Source organism: Salmo salar, chromosome ssa11, assembly GCF_905237065.1.
Source record: "Salmo salar chromosome ssa11, Ssal_v3.1, whole genome shotgun sequence".
Classification (NCBI taxonomy): domain Eukaryota; kingdom Metazoa; phylum Chordata; class Actinopteri; order Salmoniformes; family Salmonidae; genus Salmo; species Salmo salar.
In genome coordinates this window covers 96,999,888-97,021,926 of record NC_059452.1, presented here as the reverse complement: position 1 = coordinate 97,021,926, position 22,039 = coordinate 96,999,888, and the positions used below count along the sequence as shown (strand labels likewise).

The 22,039-nt window shown below is 43.0% G+C and overlaps 2 protein-coding genes across 3 annotated transcripts; one reads left to right on the top strand and one right to left on the bottom strand.

Annotated features, from left to right (window-relative positions):
• The first annotated feature begins 13,140 nt into the window (after positions 1-13,140).
• Positions 13,141-16,377, top strand: LOC106563730 (uncharacterized). The gene is made up of 7 exons (XM_014129556.2): positions 13,141-13,447; positions 14,052-14,221; positions 14,414-14,484; positions 14,592-14,619; positions 14,750-14,953; positions 15,886-15,927; positions 16,070-16,377. The coding sequence occupies exons 1-7, from the start codon at positions 13,371-13,373 to the stop codon at positions 16,075-16,077; spliced, it is 600 nt and encodes a 199-aa protein (XP_013985031.2). The 5' UTR covers positions 13,141-13,370; the 3' UTR covers positions 16,078-16,377.
• Positions 16,373-21,421, bottom strand: LOC106563731 (SLC35A4 upstream open reading frame protein). Of its 2 annotated transcripts, XM_014129558.2 has the most exons (4): positions 21,309-21,421; positions 20,578-20,655; positions 18,196-18,294; positions 16,373-17,984 (listed from the first exon to the last, which is right to left on the bottom strand). In XM_014129558.2, the coding sequence occupies exons 2-4, from the start codon at positions 20,590-20,592 to the stop codon at positions 17,787-17,789; spliced, it is 312 nt and encodes a 103-aa protein (XP_013985033.2). In that variant the 5' UTR covers positions 20,593-20,655; positions 21,309-21,421; the 3' UTR covers positions 16,373-17,786. The 2 variants fall into 2 exon arrangements, with proteins under 2 accessions (XP_013985033.2, XP_013985034.2); XM_014129559.2 differs by lacking the exon at positions 21,309-21,421 and having other exon boundaries at positions 20,578-21,063.
• Positions 21,422-22,039: the final 618 nt, after the last annotated feature.

Sequence of the window (22,039 nt, the reverse complement as noted above, 5' to 3'; positions counted from 1 at the left end):
GCCATGGAACGATGATGGCCCATTAGACACCTTGCGCGCGAGTTCATGTTGGGTACCCTCGTTCCAATACGTTATAAAAGAGTATGCATTCGTCCACCTTGAATATTATTCATGTTCTGGTTAAAAAGGCCCTAATGATTTATGCTATACAACGTTTGACATGTTTGAACGAACGGAAATATATTTTTTCCCCTCGTTCATGACGAGAAGTCCGGCTGGCTTACATCATGTGCTAACGAGACGGAGATTTTTGGACATAAATGATGAGCTTTTTTGAACAAAACTACATTCGTTATGGACCTGTGATACCTGGAAGTGACATCTGATGAAGAGAATCAAAGGTAATGGATTATTTACATAGTATTTTCGATTTTAGATCTCCCCAACATGACGTCTAGTCTGTATCGCAACGCGTATTTTTCTGGGCGCAGTGCTCAGATTATTGCAAAGTGTGATTTCCCAGTAAGGTTATTTTTAAATCTGGCAAGTTGATTGCGTTCAAGAGATGTAAATCTATAATTCTTTAAATGACAATATAATATTTTACCAATGTTTTCTAATTTTAATTATTTAATTTGTTACGCTGACTTGACTGCCGGTTATTGGAGGGAAACGATTTCCTCAACATCAATGCCATAGTAAAACGCTGTTTTTGGATATAAATATGAACTTGATAGAACTAAAAATGCATGCATTGTCTAACATAATGTCCTAGGAGTGTCATCTGATGGAGATTGTAAAAGGTTAGTGCATCATTTTAGCTGGTTTTATGGTTTTGGTGACCCTGTCTTTGACTTGACAAAACATTACACACAACTCTTGTAAATGTACTGTCCTAACATACTCTAAATTTATGCTTTCGCCGTAAAACCTTTTTGAAATCGTAAAACGTGGTTAGATTAAGGAGATGTTTATCTTTCAAATGGTGTAACATAGTTGTATTTTTGAAAAATTTGAATTTTGACATTTATTTGGATTCAAATTTGCCGCTCTTGAAATGCACCTGCTGTTGATGGAGTGCACCACGGGTGGCACGCTAGCGTCCCACCTAGCCCCAAGAGGTTAAAGGGACCCAGTCATGTCCTCACATGGGCATAATAACTCTACCCACAAGTATGTTTCTGGGCATGACCTTTGACCTGGTAGGCTTGACTATTACAGTGCTGCCTGGAGACAATGCCACATTTTTTAGGAAGTTTACCCAAACTAAGTGTTCAGTCTTGGGAAAAAGAGTCACAGCTTGAGTAAGCTTCATGGTCTCAATCTTGCCATCAACTTCCTGTCCCTTCCATCTTGTGACACTTGTCATCATCTATAGAAACTGCCCACACACTTTTGAGTGAGTCTGGCCATCCATGTTGTTGACTAGCTTCCAGTATTCGTCAGTGCCCTTCATCTCATGCAACAGATGCTTAATGACATTCGATTCCAGGATAAGATCATCATGCTGTCCAGGAACAACTAGGGTGGGCACTTTAACATAAATCCCATAGATTTGCATCTCCAAGTCATAGAAACACTTTGATGAGGCCTTCTTCTCCCCCGCAACCCACTAACACTAACTCTGTAGGAGGCTGATAATGCTGAGGAAGGACACCTGCTTCCAAAAGTCTCTGCTCAGCATGTTCACTCAATGAACAGGCCATAGATCCAGTGTCAAGCATGCCCTTAAGCAGCGCTTTCCCATGTAAAGACACAGAGCTGTAAAACAAATCTGAAAAAGCCTCAGCCTCTTGTGAACCTAACATAACAATTTTCTCTCCTTCTTTCACATCAGAGCACAACATCTCATATGTTTTCTCGAGATCATCAAATTCTTTCTTGGGGGCAGACAGTTGAACACCCACATTTTCCCCCCTTCACCTGTGGGCGTGTCAGTTGAACGGTTGCTGCTGTGGTGGGTTTCTCTGCTGCTGTGTTGGGCGTCTCTCACCACCGGGATTGGCATAGCGTTCCCCCTGTTTTAGACAATTTGACTTCCAATGATCTGGGGAAAAGCACCAGAGGCACAAGTTCTCATGTCTAGAGTAAATCACAGTTGTTCTGTTGATCCACAAACCCTGAATTTCCCAAGTCTGAAGGGCGTGTGTGAAACCATAACAGGTGGTATGCTCTTCTCTGAGGTACGTTCAAGCAGGTGAATGAGCCTCTCGATACTTGCACTCTACACATCTTGTTTGGCGGTGAGAGAAGTGTCACTGCACGCACCCGCATTGGCCCCGCCTTCACATGGAGTTGCCTGGGGTTCATTGATTCTCTCCTGTACTTCACTTGCAGTCCATTTCTCAGCAGACTTGTATTGGAATACTGCTGCCAGTTTGGGGTCAGGGCAGTGTTACAAACATCATGACTGTCACAGGTGTCAAATGGAGTAGACCAAGGCGCAGCGTGTTTAGTGCTCATCTTGAAGTTTAATGAAGAAATAGAACACTTTACAAAAGAAACAAAATGACAGCCAACAGTTCCGTCAGGACTCCAAACTACTAAACGGAAAACAAGTACCCACACCAACCCTGTGGGAAAAGGCTACCTACGTATGGTTCCCAATCAGAGACAACGATAGACAGCTGACCCTGATTGAGAACCATACCCGGCCAAAATAAAGAAATACCAAAACATATAAAAAGGAACATAGAATGCCCACCCTAGTCACACCCTGGCCTAACCAAAATAGAGAATAAAAACCTCTCTATGGCCAGGGTGTGACAGTACTCCCCCCCTCCCCCATAGGTGCGGACCCCAGCCGCAAAACCTGAACCTATAGGGAAGGGTCTGGGTGGGCTTTTCTCCGTGGTGGCGGCTCCGTTGAGGGACGCAGACCCACTTCGGTGGCGCCTCTGGAGCGGGGACCCTCGCCGCCGACCCCGGACTGGGCACCAACTTTGGCTGCTCCGGACTGGAGGGCGACTCTGGCAGCTCCGGACTGGCGGGCGACTCTGGCAGCTCCGGACTGGCGGGCGACTCTGGCAGCTCCGGACTGGCGGGCGACTCTGGCAGCTCCGGACTGGCGGGCGACTCTGGCAGCTCCGGACTGGCGGGCGACTCTGGCAGCTCCGGACAGGCGGGCGACTCTGGCAGCTCCGGACAGGTGGGCGACTCTGGCAGCTCCATACTGGAGTCAGGCACAGGACTCACCAGGCTGGGGAGACTTGCAGGAGGCCTGGCTCTGGGCGCAGGCACAGGATTCACCAGGCTGAGGAGACATGCAGGAGGCCTGGCTCTGGGAGCAGGCACAGGAATCACCAGGCTGGGGAGACATGCAGGAGGCCTGGCTCTGGGAGCAGGCACAGGACTCACCAGGCTGGGGAGACATGCAGGAGGCCTGGCTCTGGGAGCAGGCACAGGACTCACCAGGCTGGGGAGACATGCAGGAGGCCTGGCTCTGGGGGCAGGCACAGGATAGACCGGGCTGTGGGGGAGCACTGGAGGAAGAGTGCGAGGAGCAAGCACAGGACGTACTGGGCCATGGAGGCGCACTGGAGGTCTGGAGCTCGGGGCTGTCACACCCCGTCCTGGCTGGATGGTTCTTCTCGCCCAGCACAGGCGGAGCGCAGGTACAGGACGAACTGTGCTGCGCTGGTGAATGGGGGGTACCGTGCATAAAGCAGGCGCAGGATATCCTGGGCCAAAGAGGCGCACTGGAGACCAGATATGCTGAGCCGGCGCACTTCTTCCTGGCTGACGGCCCACTCTCGCACGGCAACGGTGAGGAGCTTGTACCGAGTGCACCGGGCTGTGAGTGCGCATGGACGAAACAGTGCGCATCACCGCATAGCACGGTGCTTGTTCAGTCACTTGCTCCCCACGGTAAGCACGGGGAGTTGGCTCAGGTCTTACAACCGCCTTAGCCAATCTCCCCGTGAGGCGCTACCTCTCGGTCTCCTGTTGCCTTCCTAGCCGATCCTCCCAGAAATGCCGTTCCGCCTTCGCTGCCTCTATCTCCTCCGGCGGGCGGCGGTACTCTCCAGGCCTTGTCCACGGTCCTGCCTCATCCAGGATCTCCTCCCAGGTCCATGACTCCCTCTTACCACGCTGCTTGGTCCGTTGGTGGTGAGTACTTCTGTCACAGGTGTCAAATGGAGTAGACCAAGGCGAAGCGTGTTTAGTGCTCATCTTGAAGTTTAATGAAGAAATAGAACACTTTACAAAAGAAACAAAATGACAGCCAACAGTTCCGTCAGGATTCCAAACTACTAAATGGAAAACAAGTACCCACACCAACCCTGTGGGAAAAGGCTACCTAAGTATGGTTCCCAATCAGAGACAACGATAGACAGCTGTCCCTGATTGAGAACCATACCCGGCAAAAACAAAGAAATACCAAAACATAGAAAAAGGAACATATTTTTCTGTCTTATTGGATCATGTTGTCAGGCATGGTTTGTCTGACAGATGTTATTTCTATGTAAAATATTCTGTAACAAGTGTTGTTTTTGTGCTCAATGGTGGATCTATTCATAATTATTTAAGAGACATCGAACGGGACTTAATGTGTAGAAATGTTATTTTCCACATAATCTGTGTGCCAATGTCTCCTTTTCCTACACACCAACCAACATAGAAAATTACAGCAACATGAGGCTGTCTAGTCACACCCTGGCCTAACCAAAATAGAGAATAGAAACCTCTCTATGGCCAGGGCGTGACAATGACGACATCTGAGTTGGTGCTGTCAGTCTTCTTACCTTGTCTCTTAAGGCCCTCGTCAGCGACATCTACGGCCTTGTTCAATCGAATCCAACACTCCATAACAGCCTCTCCGGGTACAGGTTTAGTATTGTACAACTCAGGCATGCATGAGTAGGCCAATTCGCTGAAAGTCTGTTTCAGAATGTCAAATACAATCTCTAGCTTCTCTTTTAAGATCAACAGTTTTCTCATTGCGTAAATGTATCTTTACCATGTCTCTTTCTTTGCCAGATAATCAACTAATCATCTCATCCAATTGTTCCCCAACAGGACATCCCTTCCTCCTCAAGTATATTCTCATCAGCTCCTCCCATTTATGAATGGAGCATTTGTCTGTGCCATCTCCTCTATATGTAGGTTCCTTCACGTCTGATTGCATGATGAACTTCATTTTTACTGAGGTCTACATATCCTGCTGACTCTGAGTGATGATCACTTATCTTCTCTGTATTTACTGGTGGCTCATGAGTGCTGGACCTACCACTCTGTATTTTTTCCCTAATGGAGCTCCCAATTTCCCGGGCTAACTGAGTGACCAGCTCAGCTAGACCATCAACAGGGGCATTTTGATTAACACTAGATGAAGGGCTTTCATCAGAACTTTTTGTGGAGCAAAACATGGGGGAACCTACTGCACCGACACACTCTACAGTGGTTTAATCAGGGTATGATAAAAACCTCCCCCTCCCAGCAGTGAATTTGGGTTCATCATCACCATTATAAGATGCCATGACACTAAACCACTGTTATGTTAAAATGTATGTTGGTGAACACACTTCTATGTTAGTTAACCATTAACAGCACTCTCAATACATTGTTTTCAGAAAAATTATTAAACAGGAAAGAAAAAAGACTGCTGTTCCGCTCTTTGCCACAAGGCGACAGGAGTACCTCAATGATGTAAAGAGTCTCTAGAGCAGCAGCGCCGCGGTGATTGAGCTAACGTCGATCAACGATGAATCCAGGTCACGGCACCAGTGTAACTGCACAGCTGTAGCTCTACGTTGTGTGTGATTGATTGAGACTATAGACGTGGACTTTGGAGATCAGGTTGTTTCAATGAATCAGAATTCTCTCTCTGCATCCAAAATAAAAGACAAAACATTTGTAGAGCACAGAAATTTTCTGCCAATTGTCGCCTCTTTCTACAACATAGACGCACAATACAAAAGACTGGGATCAGTCGAGGAGCTAGCCATCGTTTGCACATACAATACCTTAGCTCGCTAGTAACCACATGTTGAATTCAGCATGTTAATATCATCCTAAAAAGTACAATTAAAGTCTAAATCACAAAGTCTAAATATACAACATTATTCATGAACAAAAAAACTGTATGACTTTGTGCTTAAATTAATCTTACTTTTCTGAAGATAACAGAAAAAGAATGCCTACCTCTCTTAGTGCATCAAAATTATTTGAGCACGAGCACGAAGGGCAAAACGCAAGTACACACTCCCCTATTCCCAGGATGCAGGCATGCATAATAACAAATCAACATGCTACAGTCGTGGCCAAAAGTTTTGAGAATGACACAAATATTAATTTCCACAAAGTTTGCTGCTTCAGTGTCCTTAGATATTTTTGTCAGATGTTACTATGGAATACTGAAGTATAATTACAAGCATTTCATAAGTGTCAAAGGCTTTTATTGACAATTACATGAAGTTGATGCAAAGAGTCAATATTTGCAGCGTTGACCCTTCTTTTTCAAGACCTCTGCAATCCGCCCTGGCATGCTGTCAATTAACTTCTGGGCCACATCCTGACTGATGGCAGCCCATTCTTACATAATCAATGCTTGGAGTTTGTCAGAATTTATTTAATTTTTTTTGTCCACCCGCCTCTTGAGGATTGACCACAAGTTCTCAATGGGATTAAAGTCTGGGGAGTTTCCTGGCCATGGACCCAAATTTTCAATGTTTTGTTCCCGAGCCACTTAGTTATTACTTTTGCCTTATGGCAAGGTGCTCCATCATGCTGGAAAAGGCATTGTTCGTCACCAAACTGTTCCTGGATGGTTGGGAGAAGTTGCTCTCGGAGGATGTGTTGGTACTATTGTTTATTCAGTGCTGTGTTCTTAGGCAAAAGTGTGAGTGAGCCCACTCCCTTGGCTGAGAAGCAACCCCACACATGAATGGTCTCAGGATGCTTTACTGTTGGCATGACACAGGACTGATGGTAGGCTCACCTTGTCTTCTCGGGACAAGCTTTTTTCCGGATGCCCCAAACAATCGGAAAGGGGATTCATCAGAGAAAATGACTTTACCCCAGTCCTCAGCAGTCCAATCCCTGTACCTTTTGCAGAATATCAGTCTGTCCCTGATGTTTTTCCTGGAGAGAAGTGGCTTCTTTGCTGCCCTTCTTGACACCAGGCCATCCTCCAAAAGTCTTCGCCTCACTGCGTGCAGATGAACTCACACCTGCCTGCTGCCATTCCTGAACTGGTGGTGCCCCGATCCTGCAGCTGAATCAACTTTAGGAGACGGTCCTGGCATTTGCTGGACTTTCTTGGGCGCACTGAAGCCTTCCTCACAACAATTCAACCGCTCTCCTTGAAGTTCCTGATGATCCGATAAATGGTTGATTTGGGTGCAATCTTACTGTCAGCAATATCCTTGCCTGTGAAGCCCTTTTTGTGCAAAGCAATGATGACGGCATGTGTTTCCTTGCAGGTAACCATAGTTGACAGAGGAAGAACAATGATCCCATGCACCACCCTCCTTTTGAAGCTTCTAGTCTGTTATTCAAACTCAATCAGCATGACAGAGTGATCTCCAGCCTTGTCCTCGTCAACACACACCTGTGTTAACAAGAGAATCACTGACATGATGTCAGCTGGTCCTTTTGTGGCAGGGCTGAAATGCAGTGGAATGTTTTTGGGGGATTCAGTTAATTTGCATGGCGAAGATGGACTTTGCAATTAATTGCAATTCATCTGATCACTCTTCATAACATTCTGGAGTATATGCAAATTGCCATCATACAAACTGAGGCAGCAGACTTTGTGAAAATTAATGTTTGTGTCATTCTCAAAACTTTTGGCCACGACTGTATATTAATATATGAACCTGGTGAAATTCACAAAGTATTTTAACAACTGTTCAAAAGTTTTAGAACACCTACTCATTCAAAGGTTTTTCTTTATTTTTTACAATTTTCTACATTGTAGAATAATAGTGAAGACATCAATACTATGAAACAACACATATGGAATCATGTAGTAATGTAGTAGATTTATATTTGAGATTCTTTAAACAGCCACCCTTTGCCTTGATGTCAGTTTTGCACACTCTTGGCCTTCTCTCAACCAGCTTCACCTGGAATGCTTTCCCAACAGTCTTGAAAGAGATCCCGCATATGCTGAGCACTTGTTGGCTGCTTTTCCTTCACTCTGTGGTTGACTCATCCCAAACCATGTCAATTTGGTTGAGGTCGGGGGATTGTGAAGGCCAGGTCATCTGATGCAGCACTCCATCACTCTCCTTCTTGTTCAAATAGCCCTTACACAGATGTAGGTGTGTTGGGTCATTGTCCAATAGAAAAACAAATGATAGTCCCTCTAAGCCCAAACCAGATGGGATGGCATATCGCTGCAGAATGCTGTGGCAGCCATGCTGGTTAAGTGTGCCTTGAATTCTAAATAAATCCCTGACAGTGTCACCAGCAAAGCACCCCCACTCAATCACACCTCCTCCTACATGCTTTACGGTGGGAAGTACAAATGTGGAGATCATACGTTCACCCACACTGCGTCTCACACAGCGGTTCGAACCAAAATCTCAAATTTGGACTCCAGACCAAAGGACACATTTCCACCGGTCCATTGCTCATGTTTCTTGGCCCAAGCAAGTCTCTTCTTATTGGTGTCCTTTTGTAGTGGTTTCTTTGCAGCAATTCAACCATGAAGGCCTGATTGACATAGTCTCCTCTGAACAGTTGATGTTGAGATGTGTCTGTTACTTGAACTCTGTTGAATTTAGGCTGCAATTTCTTTTTTATTTTTATTATTATTTTACCTCCTTTTTTATCCCCAATTTCGTGGTATCCAATTGGTAGTAGTTACAGTCTTGTCTCATCACTGCAACTCCCGTACGGACTCGGGAGAGGCAAAGGTCGAGAGCCATGCGTCCTCCGAAACACAACCCAACCAAGCCGCACTGCTTGTTGACACAATGCACATCCAACCCAGAAGCCAGCCGCACCAATGTGTCGGAGGAAACACCGTACACCTGGCGACCTGGTCAGCGTGCACTGCGCCCGGCCCGACACAGGAGTCGCTAGTGCGCGATGAGACAAGGATATCCCTGCCGGCCAAACCCTCCCCAACCCGGATGACGCTGGGCCAATTGTGCGCCGCCCCATGGGCCTCCTGGTCATGGCCGGCTGCGACAGAGCCTGGGCTCGAACCCAGAATCTCTGGTGGCACAGCTAGCACTGCGATGCAGTGCCTTAGACCACTGCGCCACCCAGGAGGATGGGCTGCAATTTCTGAGGCTGGTAACTATAATTAACATATCCTCTGCAGCAGAGGTAACTCAGGGACTTCCATTCCTGTGGCGGTCCTCGTGAGAGCCGGTTTCATCATAGCGCTTGATGGTTTTTGTGACTGCACTTAAAGAAACATTCAAAGTTCTTGAAATGTTCTATATTGACTGATCTTCATGTCCCCCCTACCTTGTCACAACACAACTGATTGACTCAAACGCATTAAGAAGGAAAGAAATTCCACAAATTAAGTTTTAAGAAAGCACACAATAAAATATTTTGATTTGTTTAACACGTTTTTGGGTACTACATGATTACATATGTGTTATTGCATAGTTTTGATGTCTTCACTATTATTCTACAATGTATAAAATAGTACAAAAATAAAGAAAAACTTGAATGAGTAGGTGTTCTAAAACTTTTGACCGATAGTGTATTTTTATTTCCACATAGGTTGGAATAATATTGTGGAAATTATGGTAATACTCTTTTAGTGTATGAGCTTTTCTTTTTTTTACATTTCAGCCTGTTTTGGTGTGATGGGGTTTTGGCCTGACTGGGGACATCACTAGGCGATACATTTGTTAATAGAGCAATGAGTTCCAAACCTCTCTGCCACTAAAGGCTAGTTTTCAGTTTTCCCCTCTCCATTCGAACCACTCCCAGACAGTCCTAGCAAGTCAATTGTTGGGGGGGGGGGGGACAGTAAGGTACTTCATTTTTACCCAGAAATGATTTGATGGTGAAATAAAAAAAACGTCTGGACTGGTCCATTATTTTCCATCAGTCTCGCTGAGCTACTGCGTTGTTTTGCCAATGCTTTGCTTTATTCCTGTTCATCCACACTGCCGGAAGTCGATTTTTGTTGGACCACTCAAAATGGCCTTCAATACTACAATCCAACCCTTTTAAATTAAACTAACAAATGATTTTATAGATAATTATTTGAATGAGAACAAAATGGAATATTATAGGCTGATAAAGTAGTCAACATTTTGTAGTAACAAACATTTCTGCTTGTACTACATGCACGTAATCAGTCTGGGAGAACCTGGATGTCTATACCTAGTCATTTTTGTACAACTGAATGCATTCAACCAAAATGTCTTCCGCATTTAACCCAACCCCTTAACCCCCAATGCTCTTAAACACTGTCCTGGGGTGCGCCACCCCCCCATACACATATTTAGCAGATGTTACTGGAGGTGTAGCGAAATGCTTGTGTTACTAGCTCAGTAGTATCTAACAATTCACAACAATACACCACATCTAAAAGTAAAAGGATGGAATTAAGAAATGTATAAATATTAGGACGAGCCATGTCGGCATGGCATTGACTAAAATACAGTATATACATATGAAATGAGTAAAACAGAAACATTATTAAAGTGACCAGTGATTTCATGTCTGTGTATATAACGCAGCAGCCTCTAAGGTGCAGGGTTGAGTAACCGGGTGGTAGCCGGCTAGTGATGGCTAGTGATGGCAGTCTGATAGCCTTGAGCTAGAAGCTGATTTTCAGTCTCTCGGTCCCAGCTTTGATGTGCCTGTACTGCCCTTGCCTTCTAGATGGTAGCTGGTGACTAGATAGTGAACAGGCCATGGCCCGGGTGGTTGATGTCCTTGATGATCTTTTTGGCCTTCCTGTGACATCGGGTGCCTTAGGTGTCCTGGAGGGCAGGCAGTGTGCCCCCGGTGATGCGTTGGGCAGACCGGACCACCCTCTGGAGATCCCTGAGGTTGTGGGTGGTGCAGTTGACGTACCCGGCGGTGATACAGTCTGACAGGATGCACTCAATTGTGCATCTGTAAAAGTTTGTGAGGGTCTTAGGGGACAAGCCAAATTTCTTCAGCCTCCTGAGGTTGAAGAGGCACTGTTGCACCTTCTTTACCACACTGTCTGTGTGGGTGGACCATTTCAAATTGTCAGTGATGTGTACGCCAAAGAACTTGAAGCTTTGCACCTTCTCCACTGCGGTCCCGTCGATGTGGATGGGTGCGTGCTCACTCTGCTGTGTCCTGAGGTCCGCAATCAGCTCCTTTGTTTTGTTGACTTTGAGGGAGAGGTTATTTTCCTGGCACCACTCTGTCAGGGCCCCCACCTCCTCCCTTTAGGCGGTCTCATCATTGTTGGTAATTAGGCCTACTACTGTTGTCGTGAAAAACAAAACGTGCACCCAGTGGGGGCCCCAGGACAGAGTTTGGCAAACTCTGCGCTAGGCTACCTGCCACCCCTGAGTTTACACAGGCAGCCCAATTCTGACTTTTTTCAACAAATGTGTCTTTTGACCAATCACAGATCTTTTTCACGTTCCTCTGCCTAGGCGTTGCTGATGCATGCCAGATCTTACAACGCCTGGATTTGGTATTTTACATACCGGCTAACAACATCTTATAGCAATCTGTCAGTCGATGTGGCACGCAATCATTAGTTGATGCATGCATCATCTGAGCAGGGGAACGCGACCTTTGTAACTGCTTTGTAGTGTAAACTCATTTGGGCTATTACCCTTCATTGGCCACCTTTTTGACCTTTCGTCCAATGTTGTCACGTCCTGACCAGTAAAAGGGGTTATTTGTTATTGTAGTTTGGTCAGGACGTGGCAGGGGGTGTTTGTTTTATGTGGTTCGGGCTATGTATTTAGGTAGAGGGGTATTTGATTTATTAGTCCAGGGTTTTGGTTATTGTTCTATGTTAGTTTAGTTCTATGTTCAGTATAGTTGTTTGTATTTCTATGTTTAGTTAATTGGTGTTGGGGTCTTCAGTTGAAGGCAGCTGTCTATCGTTGCCTCTGATTGAAGGTCCTATAAATAGGTATGTGTTTTGTCATGGGATTTTGTGGGAGATTGTTGCTGTGTATAGCTTTGTGCCTTACCGGCCTGTTCTTTGTCGTCGTGTTTGTTTTGGTTTTCCTTCTTTGTCCGTTAATAAAAGATGAGTATACATTTTCCCGCTGCGTTTCGGTCTAAACCCTAGGACACCCGTGACAAATGTACAAATCATTGGTTCCAAATAATTAAGTGTGGTTCATGTTTTGCATGTTTTAAAGTAAATTATCTTTGGGAGATTTCTAAACGTGACACTACTAGGGGAATACCATTGTCAGCCAGGTAAATGCCCATCAGATTTTCTCTGACAAATTCCCCTTATTAGAGAAGATTTTATTATCCCTGAGGTGCAATTCATTTTGCAGTACATAGTAAAAACAATAGACACATTAAATACAGCAATATGTGCACAACAAATATACCTCTAAACCAGACAAGAATAGTAAATCCATACCTAAACAGTACACATTGAGGGATTGTATTATACTCAAATGTTGGGTCCCATAAACACAAAACCTACTTCTCTTTTCTCTAGGGGCTGGTTTCCCGGACACAGATTAAGCCTAATCCTTAAAAATCATGTCCAATGGAGAATCTTAATTTAAATAGTTTTTTAGGCCAGCATTAATCTCTCTGGGAATCCTGTCCTAGAAGTTCCAACTAACCATTTGATCTCTTTAACAAGTATATTGTTTACAGTTTAGTAACAGGTTATCCATTATATTGAACAGATACTTAAGTGGCAGCTCTAACAATGAATTATAGTTAATGAGAGGGAAAATACGCGTGTGGACAGGCACAACTCCGATATAAAGTGTTTTTCTCAACGTGGCTGGGATGTCACGTGTCCTGCTTATATCAGTACACTCGTGACAACCTGAACATTACGAAAATGCATATTTGATCAAATAAGACATACGTAGCTAATAAGCAATTACTTTTTTTGTTAATCAAATTCGAAACTCCTATTGACCTCCAGCAAAAACGACTCGCTTGGTGAGCGAATAAATAAAAAAAATGCCACCTGCTAGAGAAGACAGAATTTGGGCCCAGTTATGCTTCGCTTCGCCTCTTCCTCTCTGGTTGAACTGCTGCAGACGCTTAAGATATTGTAGTTCCTCTGTGTGTTAAATAAAATATGCCATCAACAACTGCTGACGCTGATCAAGTCAGCCAATCAGAAATCATTTAATGAAACCAAACTGTCCAACCTGAGTTTATTTTATGTGTCAGGGACTTTCCTTGAATTTGACCAATCTCAATTTCGCTTCTCCTCGGACAGGTTATAAATTGTGTTTGTTTTGGGTGAGCCATTTCAGATTGAAACCCCCTTTAAAAGGTTGTAACAGAGAGACTGCTACAGGATGTCTGAGTCACAGAGACAGCCCCTCATCGGAGCTTCCAGCGAGCAAACCGCAATTCATGTAGGAACTACAGCAGAGTAAGGAATATTACATACCTTTTCTCTTGTCAATGTCTTTATTATCATTTTCTAACATTTACAGGGTAATTTCAAATAAGTCGTTTTATGTAAAAAAATATATATATATATATATATATATATATATATTCCCAGGGGAAAGGAAGCAATGATCAAACTGACAAAAATGTACTTTTTTTTTTGCCAAACTAAAAAGCATGATCATCAGTACAAAGCTGGCCAAACGCCTATCTAGATATACAAATTGTTGAGCAGTATTAGTTTTAATCTGTGATTACATAAATTGTGTATATATACGCTGATAGATTTTATCTTTGTTTTAATGTGATCTAGAATCTAGATAAATTCCTTAAAACTTAAAAAGGGTGTCTGCCCAGCAACCCCTGACGTCATAATTTTGTTGTGAAAATAATTGACGTCATAAAGAAGGCATGATTTAGTATGGTCTAGTAATTGATTCAAATATTTGTTGTTGTTGCCACATACACATGTATATTGATTACTGTAATAGCGGAATTATACGAAAAGTCCCATCCATCAGACTTATAACAAAGCAATAAAGTATCCATCATGTTCTCAATTTCTATATTCTGTCTCCTCACAGAGGGTCCAACAAGAGGGCTTTCAAGATAGCTGGTTTCACCCTGTTGGCCTGCCTGCTCATTGCTGGTCAGGCTCTGACGGCCTACTTTGTCCTGGGCCAGAAGAACGACATTAAAGACCTGCAGGAAGAGAGCCACTCCCTGAAGAAGGAGCTGAGTCAAGGGCACGCTGGTGAGACGATATGCTCCCCTCAGGACCTGGTCCTGTAGAGTTCTAGTGTTAGCTAATGGCTATCAGAGCTACACCCTTTATTTGGAGCCTTTTGAACGGGAAATGAGTGAACTACCACTCAAAATGATACTGTATCTTATGTAGGCTAAACTTAGTAAATTTATAAGAAAGTTTCTCTCTTTCTGTCTACAGCTGCTGTCCCCATGAAGCTGCATGTGCCCATGAACACCATGCCATTGCTGATCGATGAGTCTGCTGATGAGGTCAGTCTTCAGCTATAGAAATGACATGTTAAACCATGATTAGGATGCTTAGCAGTCTCTTGAATATGTCTTTATTCTCAGTTCTGTCTTTCGGCTTCCTTTTTCAGGGGACATCTACCCAAGGGCCAAAGGAAGGTATGAAATGTTATTCATTGACATTTCAACTGTCATGCCAGTAAACCCCCCTTTCAAAGCTCCCCCGCCCCCTCTTTATCTCACTTCCTCTCTCATCACATAACATGTAGGTATCTTTCATCCACACCAGGTTCTGCCACCCAGTGTCAGCTGGAGTCAACAGGGTTGAAGCCAGCGAGTATTCCATCCTTCCGACCCCAGTGTGATGAGCAGGGCAACTACCTGCTCCAGCAGTGCTTGGACACCACACCCCTTTGCTGGTGTGTGGATGCCAGTGGGAAGCAGCTCTCTGGCACCGTAACCAGTGGGCCTGCTAGGTGCGGCACCACATCCGGTAAGATCCTGTTTGAAGTTGATTATTCATTTTGAAGTTGAATATAGATGGATATTCGTTTAAAAAAAAAATTCTACTCAGATGTTGGGTCCCATAAACACTAGACCCACTTCACTCTTTTCTACTTTAAGGACTAGTTTCCCGGACAAAGATTAAGCCTTATCCTTAAAAAGCATGCTCAATCGAGAATCATCCATAGGAATAGTTTTTTTAAGTCCAGGTGTTATCTTAATCTGTGTCTAAAAAAAACTGACCCTAGAAGTTCCAACTAACCATTTGATTTCTTGAACAAGTGCATTATTTTCAGGTTTAGTTGCATCAGAGACAAGATATTTTAGTTCCCCTTTGTGTTCAAGAAAATCTTCCACGAACAACTGATGATGCTGATCAAGTCAGCCAGTCAGAAATACTTAAATGAAACCAAACAATTCCAACCTGAAGTTCCCTTATGAATCAGGAATTTTCCTTGGACCTGACTAGTCTGTTTCCCTTTCTTCAGAGAAGATAGATATTAACGATTTTTTTGTGTGAATTAATCCATTGTGATTAATGCTCTTAGATTATGAAGTATTCATACTAGGGCTGTCAGAGTTAATCCGTTAACTCAAATTAACTTTTTGTAATTTTAGGGCACTATTTATTTTATGCAATAATTCGCAGTCTGAAAGCATTGAAAATACACTGAAAACATCCAAAATACATAATCTATTCAGCTAAAAACAGTGCGATGTCAAAACAAGTTACATTGAGGTTAGATTTTGTTTACCATTATTTAGAACAAAATCAAGATGTCAATATTCTTGTAATGCTTTTTGTATTAAAAAAAATGTAAGCAAATTATGAATTTGCGATTAATCACAGCAAATCCAGCGATTAACTCTTATAATAGTTTGACAGCCCTAATTCACATCCATTTTTACTACCTTTTGCAGCACTCAATCATGTGATGGCCATACCTGATGTGATGCTGAGTGGTAAGTACCCTTGAGGCATGTAATTTTCCAATAAAATAGGAAGCAATTAGTCGTTGACCTTCAAGTATCGTCTGACTACATTTGTATGCTGTAAGGAACTATCTGGCTATTCTGTTGGTAATGTACATTTCTTTATTTACAGATGAGTAAAAACCCGTGAGCTGTGAGGACCAGTAAAATTGTCCCACTAGACATCATATCTACATTTAAGCACTTCCTTTCAGAATGCCCTGATTCTGTGGACATTCTAGATAATCCAGCACGTGGATTTGGAAACTAACAAGTTCTCTTTGTTGTATTTTCTTTATGGGTCTATTTAATTAATCTAGGATTTTGATATAATAAGGCCAGGGGTACTAACTGCTGCTCACTGCTAACCATAAAACAGATTAGGCCAACCAAGGTGTAACTGTCATTCTAGCTAATAAAATAAAGTCAAAATAAATGCCACTGAAATGAAACACTTTATTTAAAGGGCTGCCATATAATTGAAGTTTCATACCATTTCAAGTGTACAAACCAAAGCAAAAGAAAATGCACAGCTACATTTTGTCACAACAAGAACAAACATCACTGACATAGCATACCTCATGTATGGAAAACCAATTATAAATGATCTGCTATTGGTGATTTCTCATTTCACTGTGAGATTAAACCCATATAGATTGCATGTTAGTGCTGAGAACATTAATAACTGTGAGCATCTCATTCTATTAGGCTCGCCAACATCTGTCAGTCTGGTAACAATGGCAGTGGTTTTCAAATCTCTCCTCTGGCATTTTTAAAGTTTAGTTGTTACTCTGAAATAGCACACCTGATTCTGATTCACCTATTCAATGGCTTGATGATTAGTTGAACCAGGCGTGCTAGCTGTGGAATATTTAAAATACATGGAATGGCTGGGGGTCCTAGAAGCTAGGTTTGAAACCCCCACCTGAGCTAGGAGACTACAACCCACTGAGGACAATATCATTAACCTAATAGTGCATGGCTCAAGATTGGGCCTAGTAAACAAGTATTGTGGTAAATCAGAAACTTCTCCCATGTAGTTTGTTCTGGCTGAGAAGGCAGTACTGAACATTAATAGAATTGCAATGCTTGAGCCAGATGTCCAGGGTTATATCAGTTGGTATATGGATTTACTTTGCTAAATCACAGGAACTCCTGCCAGGACCACCTGACCAATATGGATGCAAACTGTAGGTCGATAGTTCCCCTGTAGAGGTCACTGTGCACCATTATATAGACTGCATTGTGATGTACTCAGTGTAAAGAACTATCAACCAGACAAAAAAAGACTGGTCTACTAGGAGCAGGTCAATATGGGTTTACATTGACCTACAAGTCAAAACATAGGCAGAGAACTTGCTAGGGACAGATTTGTAGATATTAAGATATTAACATAATATTCTCATGGTCATGTTTAACATATGGGTACTACAGTATGTTGTAAATATCATTTGGGTATAACAAGGTTGGATGGTTAATCTACAAGCAAGACCAAATAGAAAGCTGTCCTGAGGCAAAGAAAATCTCCCCCTATAAAGCACCCACTTCCATCAGTAAAATCCCCATTGCATAAAATAAGAACATTATCTTTCCAGTTAATATTAAAATATATATAAGCCCCTGAGGAGTATTGCACACATTGCAAGAGATGATTGTAAAGACGTGATGCATAATTCAAGCAACCATATTGTTTTTTTCTAAATTTCTCCACACAAACATAATTTTTCTGAATTCAGTACCATTGTGCGATCTAAAACTGAAGGCTGTGGAGTGGAGTAGTTCAATGGATCTTTTTTAGGGGGCAGGTTTATTGGTTCAGTGATCCATCTTCTCCCCCAGAACCAGGGCTGCTATTTGCCGGGTCCTTTTAGAGTGTTGAAAAAGTCTTTCAGGGTTTGCTCAATGTTGGGCACGCCAAAATTTTGAGCTGCAAAGATACCTGTGCAAGTCCCAAGGATCACGCCCAAAACCGCAGAGGATCGCAGCCTAGACACAATATATCCTGCCAAGAAGCCCTTAAGGAAAGGAGAGGCCAGCACACTGCCACCCTGGAACAACAAAAAGTCACCCTCATGTTTGAAACAGGTATGATTTTCTTCTAAGCCCATCTGACAGTTTGACAAGATGTATGGAAAACATGTACTCTTATCTGCACATATACAGACCTGCTCTATAACACCTACAGAAAAGTGAGGGGTTGTATGAGGTCATGTTTGCGTCAAAGCAGCCAGAGGCCTGTGTGTGTGTCAGACATCTGACCTGTGGGATCCCAGCCTGTACTTCCTTCTCCACACGCCGCTGAATGTCCTCTAGCTGGTCCTTGAGCTCTGCCAGGTCCTTCAGTGGTCTCAAGGGGTCCTGTTGTAATACATGTCAAAGGTCAATTACGATACATATCAAACAGGATTTCAGTTAATATATTGCATCTTCTATAAATAGGCGTGGTTGGTCATATCCTGGGTGGCTACTGATAACTGAAAGAAAAAAAATCTACAATGACAATATTAAGAGAATAAAACAGAATGCAGTAATTATTAGGACCAAAATGTGAGCCTCAAAACAAGAAAGTAGGGCCAGCCCGCTCGCCCATTAGGCAGGATTATGCGATTAACCAGGGCGGCATTTTCTGTGCTAAACTGACCAACACTCACCTGCAACAACATAAAACCTCTCATATTTCTGCCGAGAAACAATTACAACAATTTCTGTCAACCAGTGGCATATGGGCTTTTTAGGTGGGCGCTGACACTACCCTGTGATAAAACGTGCCCACTTTGTCAAAGGCGCAAAATATTTTGCTTGTCTATTTCCAGGCCACGGTTGGAGATGCGCATCGCTGCGGCTGTCCAACGTTCCGTCAATTTTTTTTTACATAAATCATGTCGCATATACAGCCTATGGTAGAAATAATGCGGTCTTTTCTGTAGCATACATGATGGAGATAAAATGTATGACAATGTAATGCGACAGACTTTTCACATCATGCAGGTTTCTCCGATCAAATAGCCTAACCTAAATGGCGTCCAATCAAATAAACAAATGCACTGCCATGTTAAACAACATATCCTAAAAATGGGCCAGGTCAAAGTAAAATGGACAATCAGGATACTCACAACTGCTCTCCAGGAGATTCACCCCGTGGGCTAAATTGTCATGATCAGTGGTTTAAAGTTCGCATCCGTATATTTTTGATAAACTGAACTTGAGAATCTGAATTTCCGCTGTGTAAACACATTGATTATTTTTGCAAATAGGCTCTGCTTAACTCCTGATAAAGTTAACTGGGTTGCTGATATGCCGAATTGAAATAGCGAAATTGATTAGTAACAGAAATCAGGACTAATAAAGCCAATGCAACTGCCTGTTTTACAAACCGTAAGCCTACCACATAGGTGGGCATTCATAAAATTCCATTGTAGACTACACCCCAGTAAGCACGGACCAACGCCAGCGTCTTTCTTTGGTGCATTCCAGACGGGCCTTGACGTTTATGTTTGGTAAAAATTTTGTTCGGTCTGGACCAATCTTAATTTGGCCCAAACATAGACTTCACAGAAGGTTGGTAGCACCTTCATTTGGGAGGACGGGCTCGTGGTAATGGCTAGAGCAGAATCGGGAGTTATTTCAAATACATGGTTTCCTGGTGTTTGATGCCATTCCATTTGCACCATTACAGCCATTATTAGGAGCCGTCCCTCCCCTCAGTAGCCTCTTGCGATGGACGTCCATGTTTGGTTCAGATTTGGTCTGGTCTGAATTTGGTCCAAACATAGACGTCTATGAATTAGGTATTTTCAACTTTCATTCAAACTGAAATTGAACCTGAATTCACGTCTGGAAAAATATGTATTTTCAACATCTGTAAAATACCTATTTCAACTTCCAGAAAATACGTATTTTCGCCTTACATTCAACCTAACTTCGACGTCTGGAAAATACCTATTGTAATGAAACAGGCAGGGAGCAGGTCTCGAACCCTCGACCTTCTAGCCCGAAGTCCAGCGCGCTATCGACTGTGCCCCCAAAAGCATGGTCGAGCGGCAGAGTCGACATCGGCGCTTATAAACCCAGCGTCGTTTCAACGTCATTTTGCTTACTGGGACTATTCTAGTTTGTCTCACCTAGTGCAGCAGAACCGCCCAAAAATACTCCATCCAAATCTTCTAATTGTTACTGTCACATTACCTATATTGTAAACGAAATCCATTATTCGGCGATACTAATGCTTGTTAATGTGGTTTACGTTACTGTTTTACTTTCTTGATCGACTATTGATTACTCTAGACTAGTGTACACGGCACAACTTTGACAGCTCATGGGAATTCTAAAGGCCATAAATGTGTCTTATGAGTATCGTGTTTCTATTCTTAGTTCTTACAGACATCATACCCAGCATCGTAACGGCAGCAGACGCCTAATGGACCAGTAAATCAGGTTGCTGATACGAATGTAATGTTTAGTTTGCTAACATTAGCTAGCTAGTAGGCTAGCGTGACAGCTCTTCCGCAAAAACATAACGTGACCGTGGTTTTGCTAGCTTTATCTACATTGAACAGACCTGAAGGTAAATAACGTTAATAAACAAGTGCTACAACTGCGAATAAAAGCTCAGATTTTAACTTCCCAATTTATGGCACTAACCTTGTCGTTCGCCATGTCTTCAAATCAATGCTCCGTCAGTCTATACCACTGACTTATGACTGGGTTCGATTTTCTTTCCTGCTCGAAGACATTGTTATTTATTTTAATTTAACCTTTATTTTTATCAGTCATAGAGTCCAAGGTATATTTTACAAATGAGCCATGAATTACAGAAGTTACAAAATGCAAGCAGAAAGAAAACAAGGGCATAAAAACAAACACATTCATCAAGGTATTCAATAAGCTTTCTGAATTGCCATAGAGGCACTAAAACATCCTCTCAGAATGCCGTATTCTGGAAGACGGTAACTCAAATCAGTGCCGACTGTTTTTACTCTGTTTACTTGCTACATCGGTGTTTCATTATCTTTACAATGTGTCAATATTTTATATCTTGCTAGCTTCATGACATGCCAGTGTAACAGTGTAGGTTCCGTCCCTCTCTTCACCCCAACCTGGGCTCGAACCAGGGACCCTTGCACGCATCAACAACTGACACCCCATCGCGCCACAAAAGCCGCGGCCCTTGCAACGCAAGGGGAAACCCTACTTCAAGTCTCAGAGCGAGTGACGTCACCGATTGAAACGCTATTAGCGCGCACCACCGCTAACTAACTAGCCATTTCACATCGGTTACACCAGGCGTAAAGTCAGCTTGTTTTATTATTAGTGAAAATCAACTGATTCGAAACAGACTTTTTTGAAACTAGGGCAAATTTGTATTTGCCTACCCAACTCCTTGCTCTGGCCTAACGCTAAGCCACGTTCACGGACGTAAGTTTCTTCTCAAACAATGAAGTATGTCGCAAACCAGAGATATTAAAGAAAGGAGGAGATAGTAATCCTATAGGCAATGAATTGACGAACGTGTAACGCCCCACCCATCAGACCGTTGACCAGTCGCGTTCACGTTGTCATGCTGCGTCACGCTAATCGTCACTCAATCCGTTCTCAAATGCCGCGTTCAAAACAACTGGGAACTCAGAAATCTCCGACTTCTGACTTCAGTGCATTCAAGACAACTAGGAACTGGGAAAAAACCGAGCTCCAACTTGGAAATATATTTTGAACAGTCATCCAACTCAGAATTCCAACCCGGGAACTCAGGCCTCTTTCTAGAGCTCAGACTTTTCGACCCAACTTCGTATTTTTCAGAGTTCCCAGTTGTCTTGAAAGCGCCAAAAGTCAGGGTATTGGTGCTTTCAAGACAAATGGAAACTCAAAAAAAAAAACAAGGTCAAATCATGACGCTGATGATCTTCAGGTTGGAAAGTCAGAGCTCTAGAATGATAAGAGTTTCCGACTTGGAATTCCGAGTTGGATGAACATTCAAAAAGATTTCTCAGTCGTAGTTGTTTTTAAAATAAGTTCCCAGTTGTCTTGAATGGATTGAAATCGGAAGTATGAGATTTCCCGAGTTCCCAGTTGTTTTGAACGCAGCACATGAGTCCAGAAACCTGCC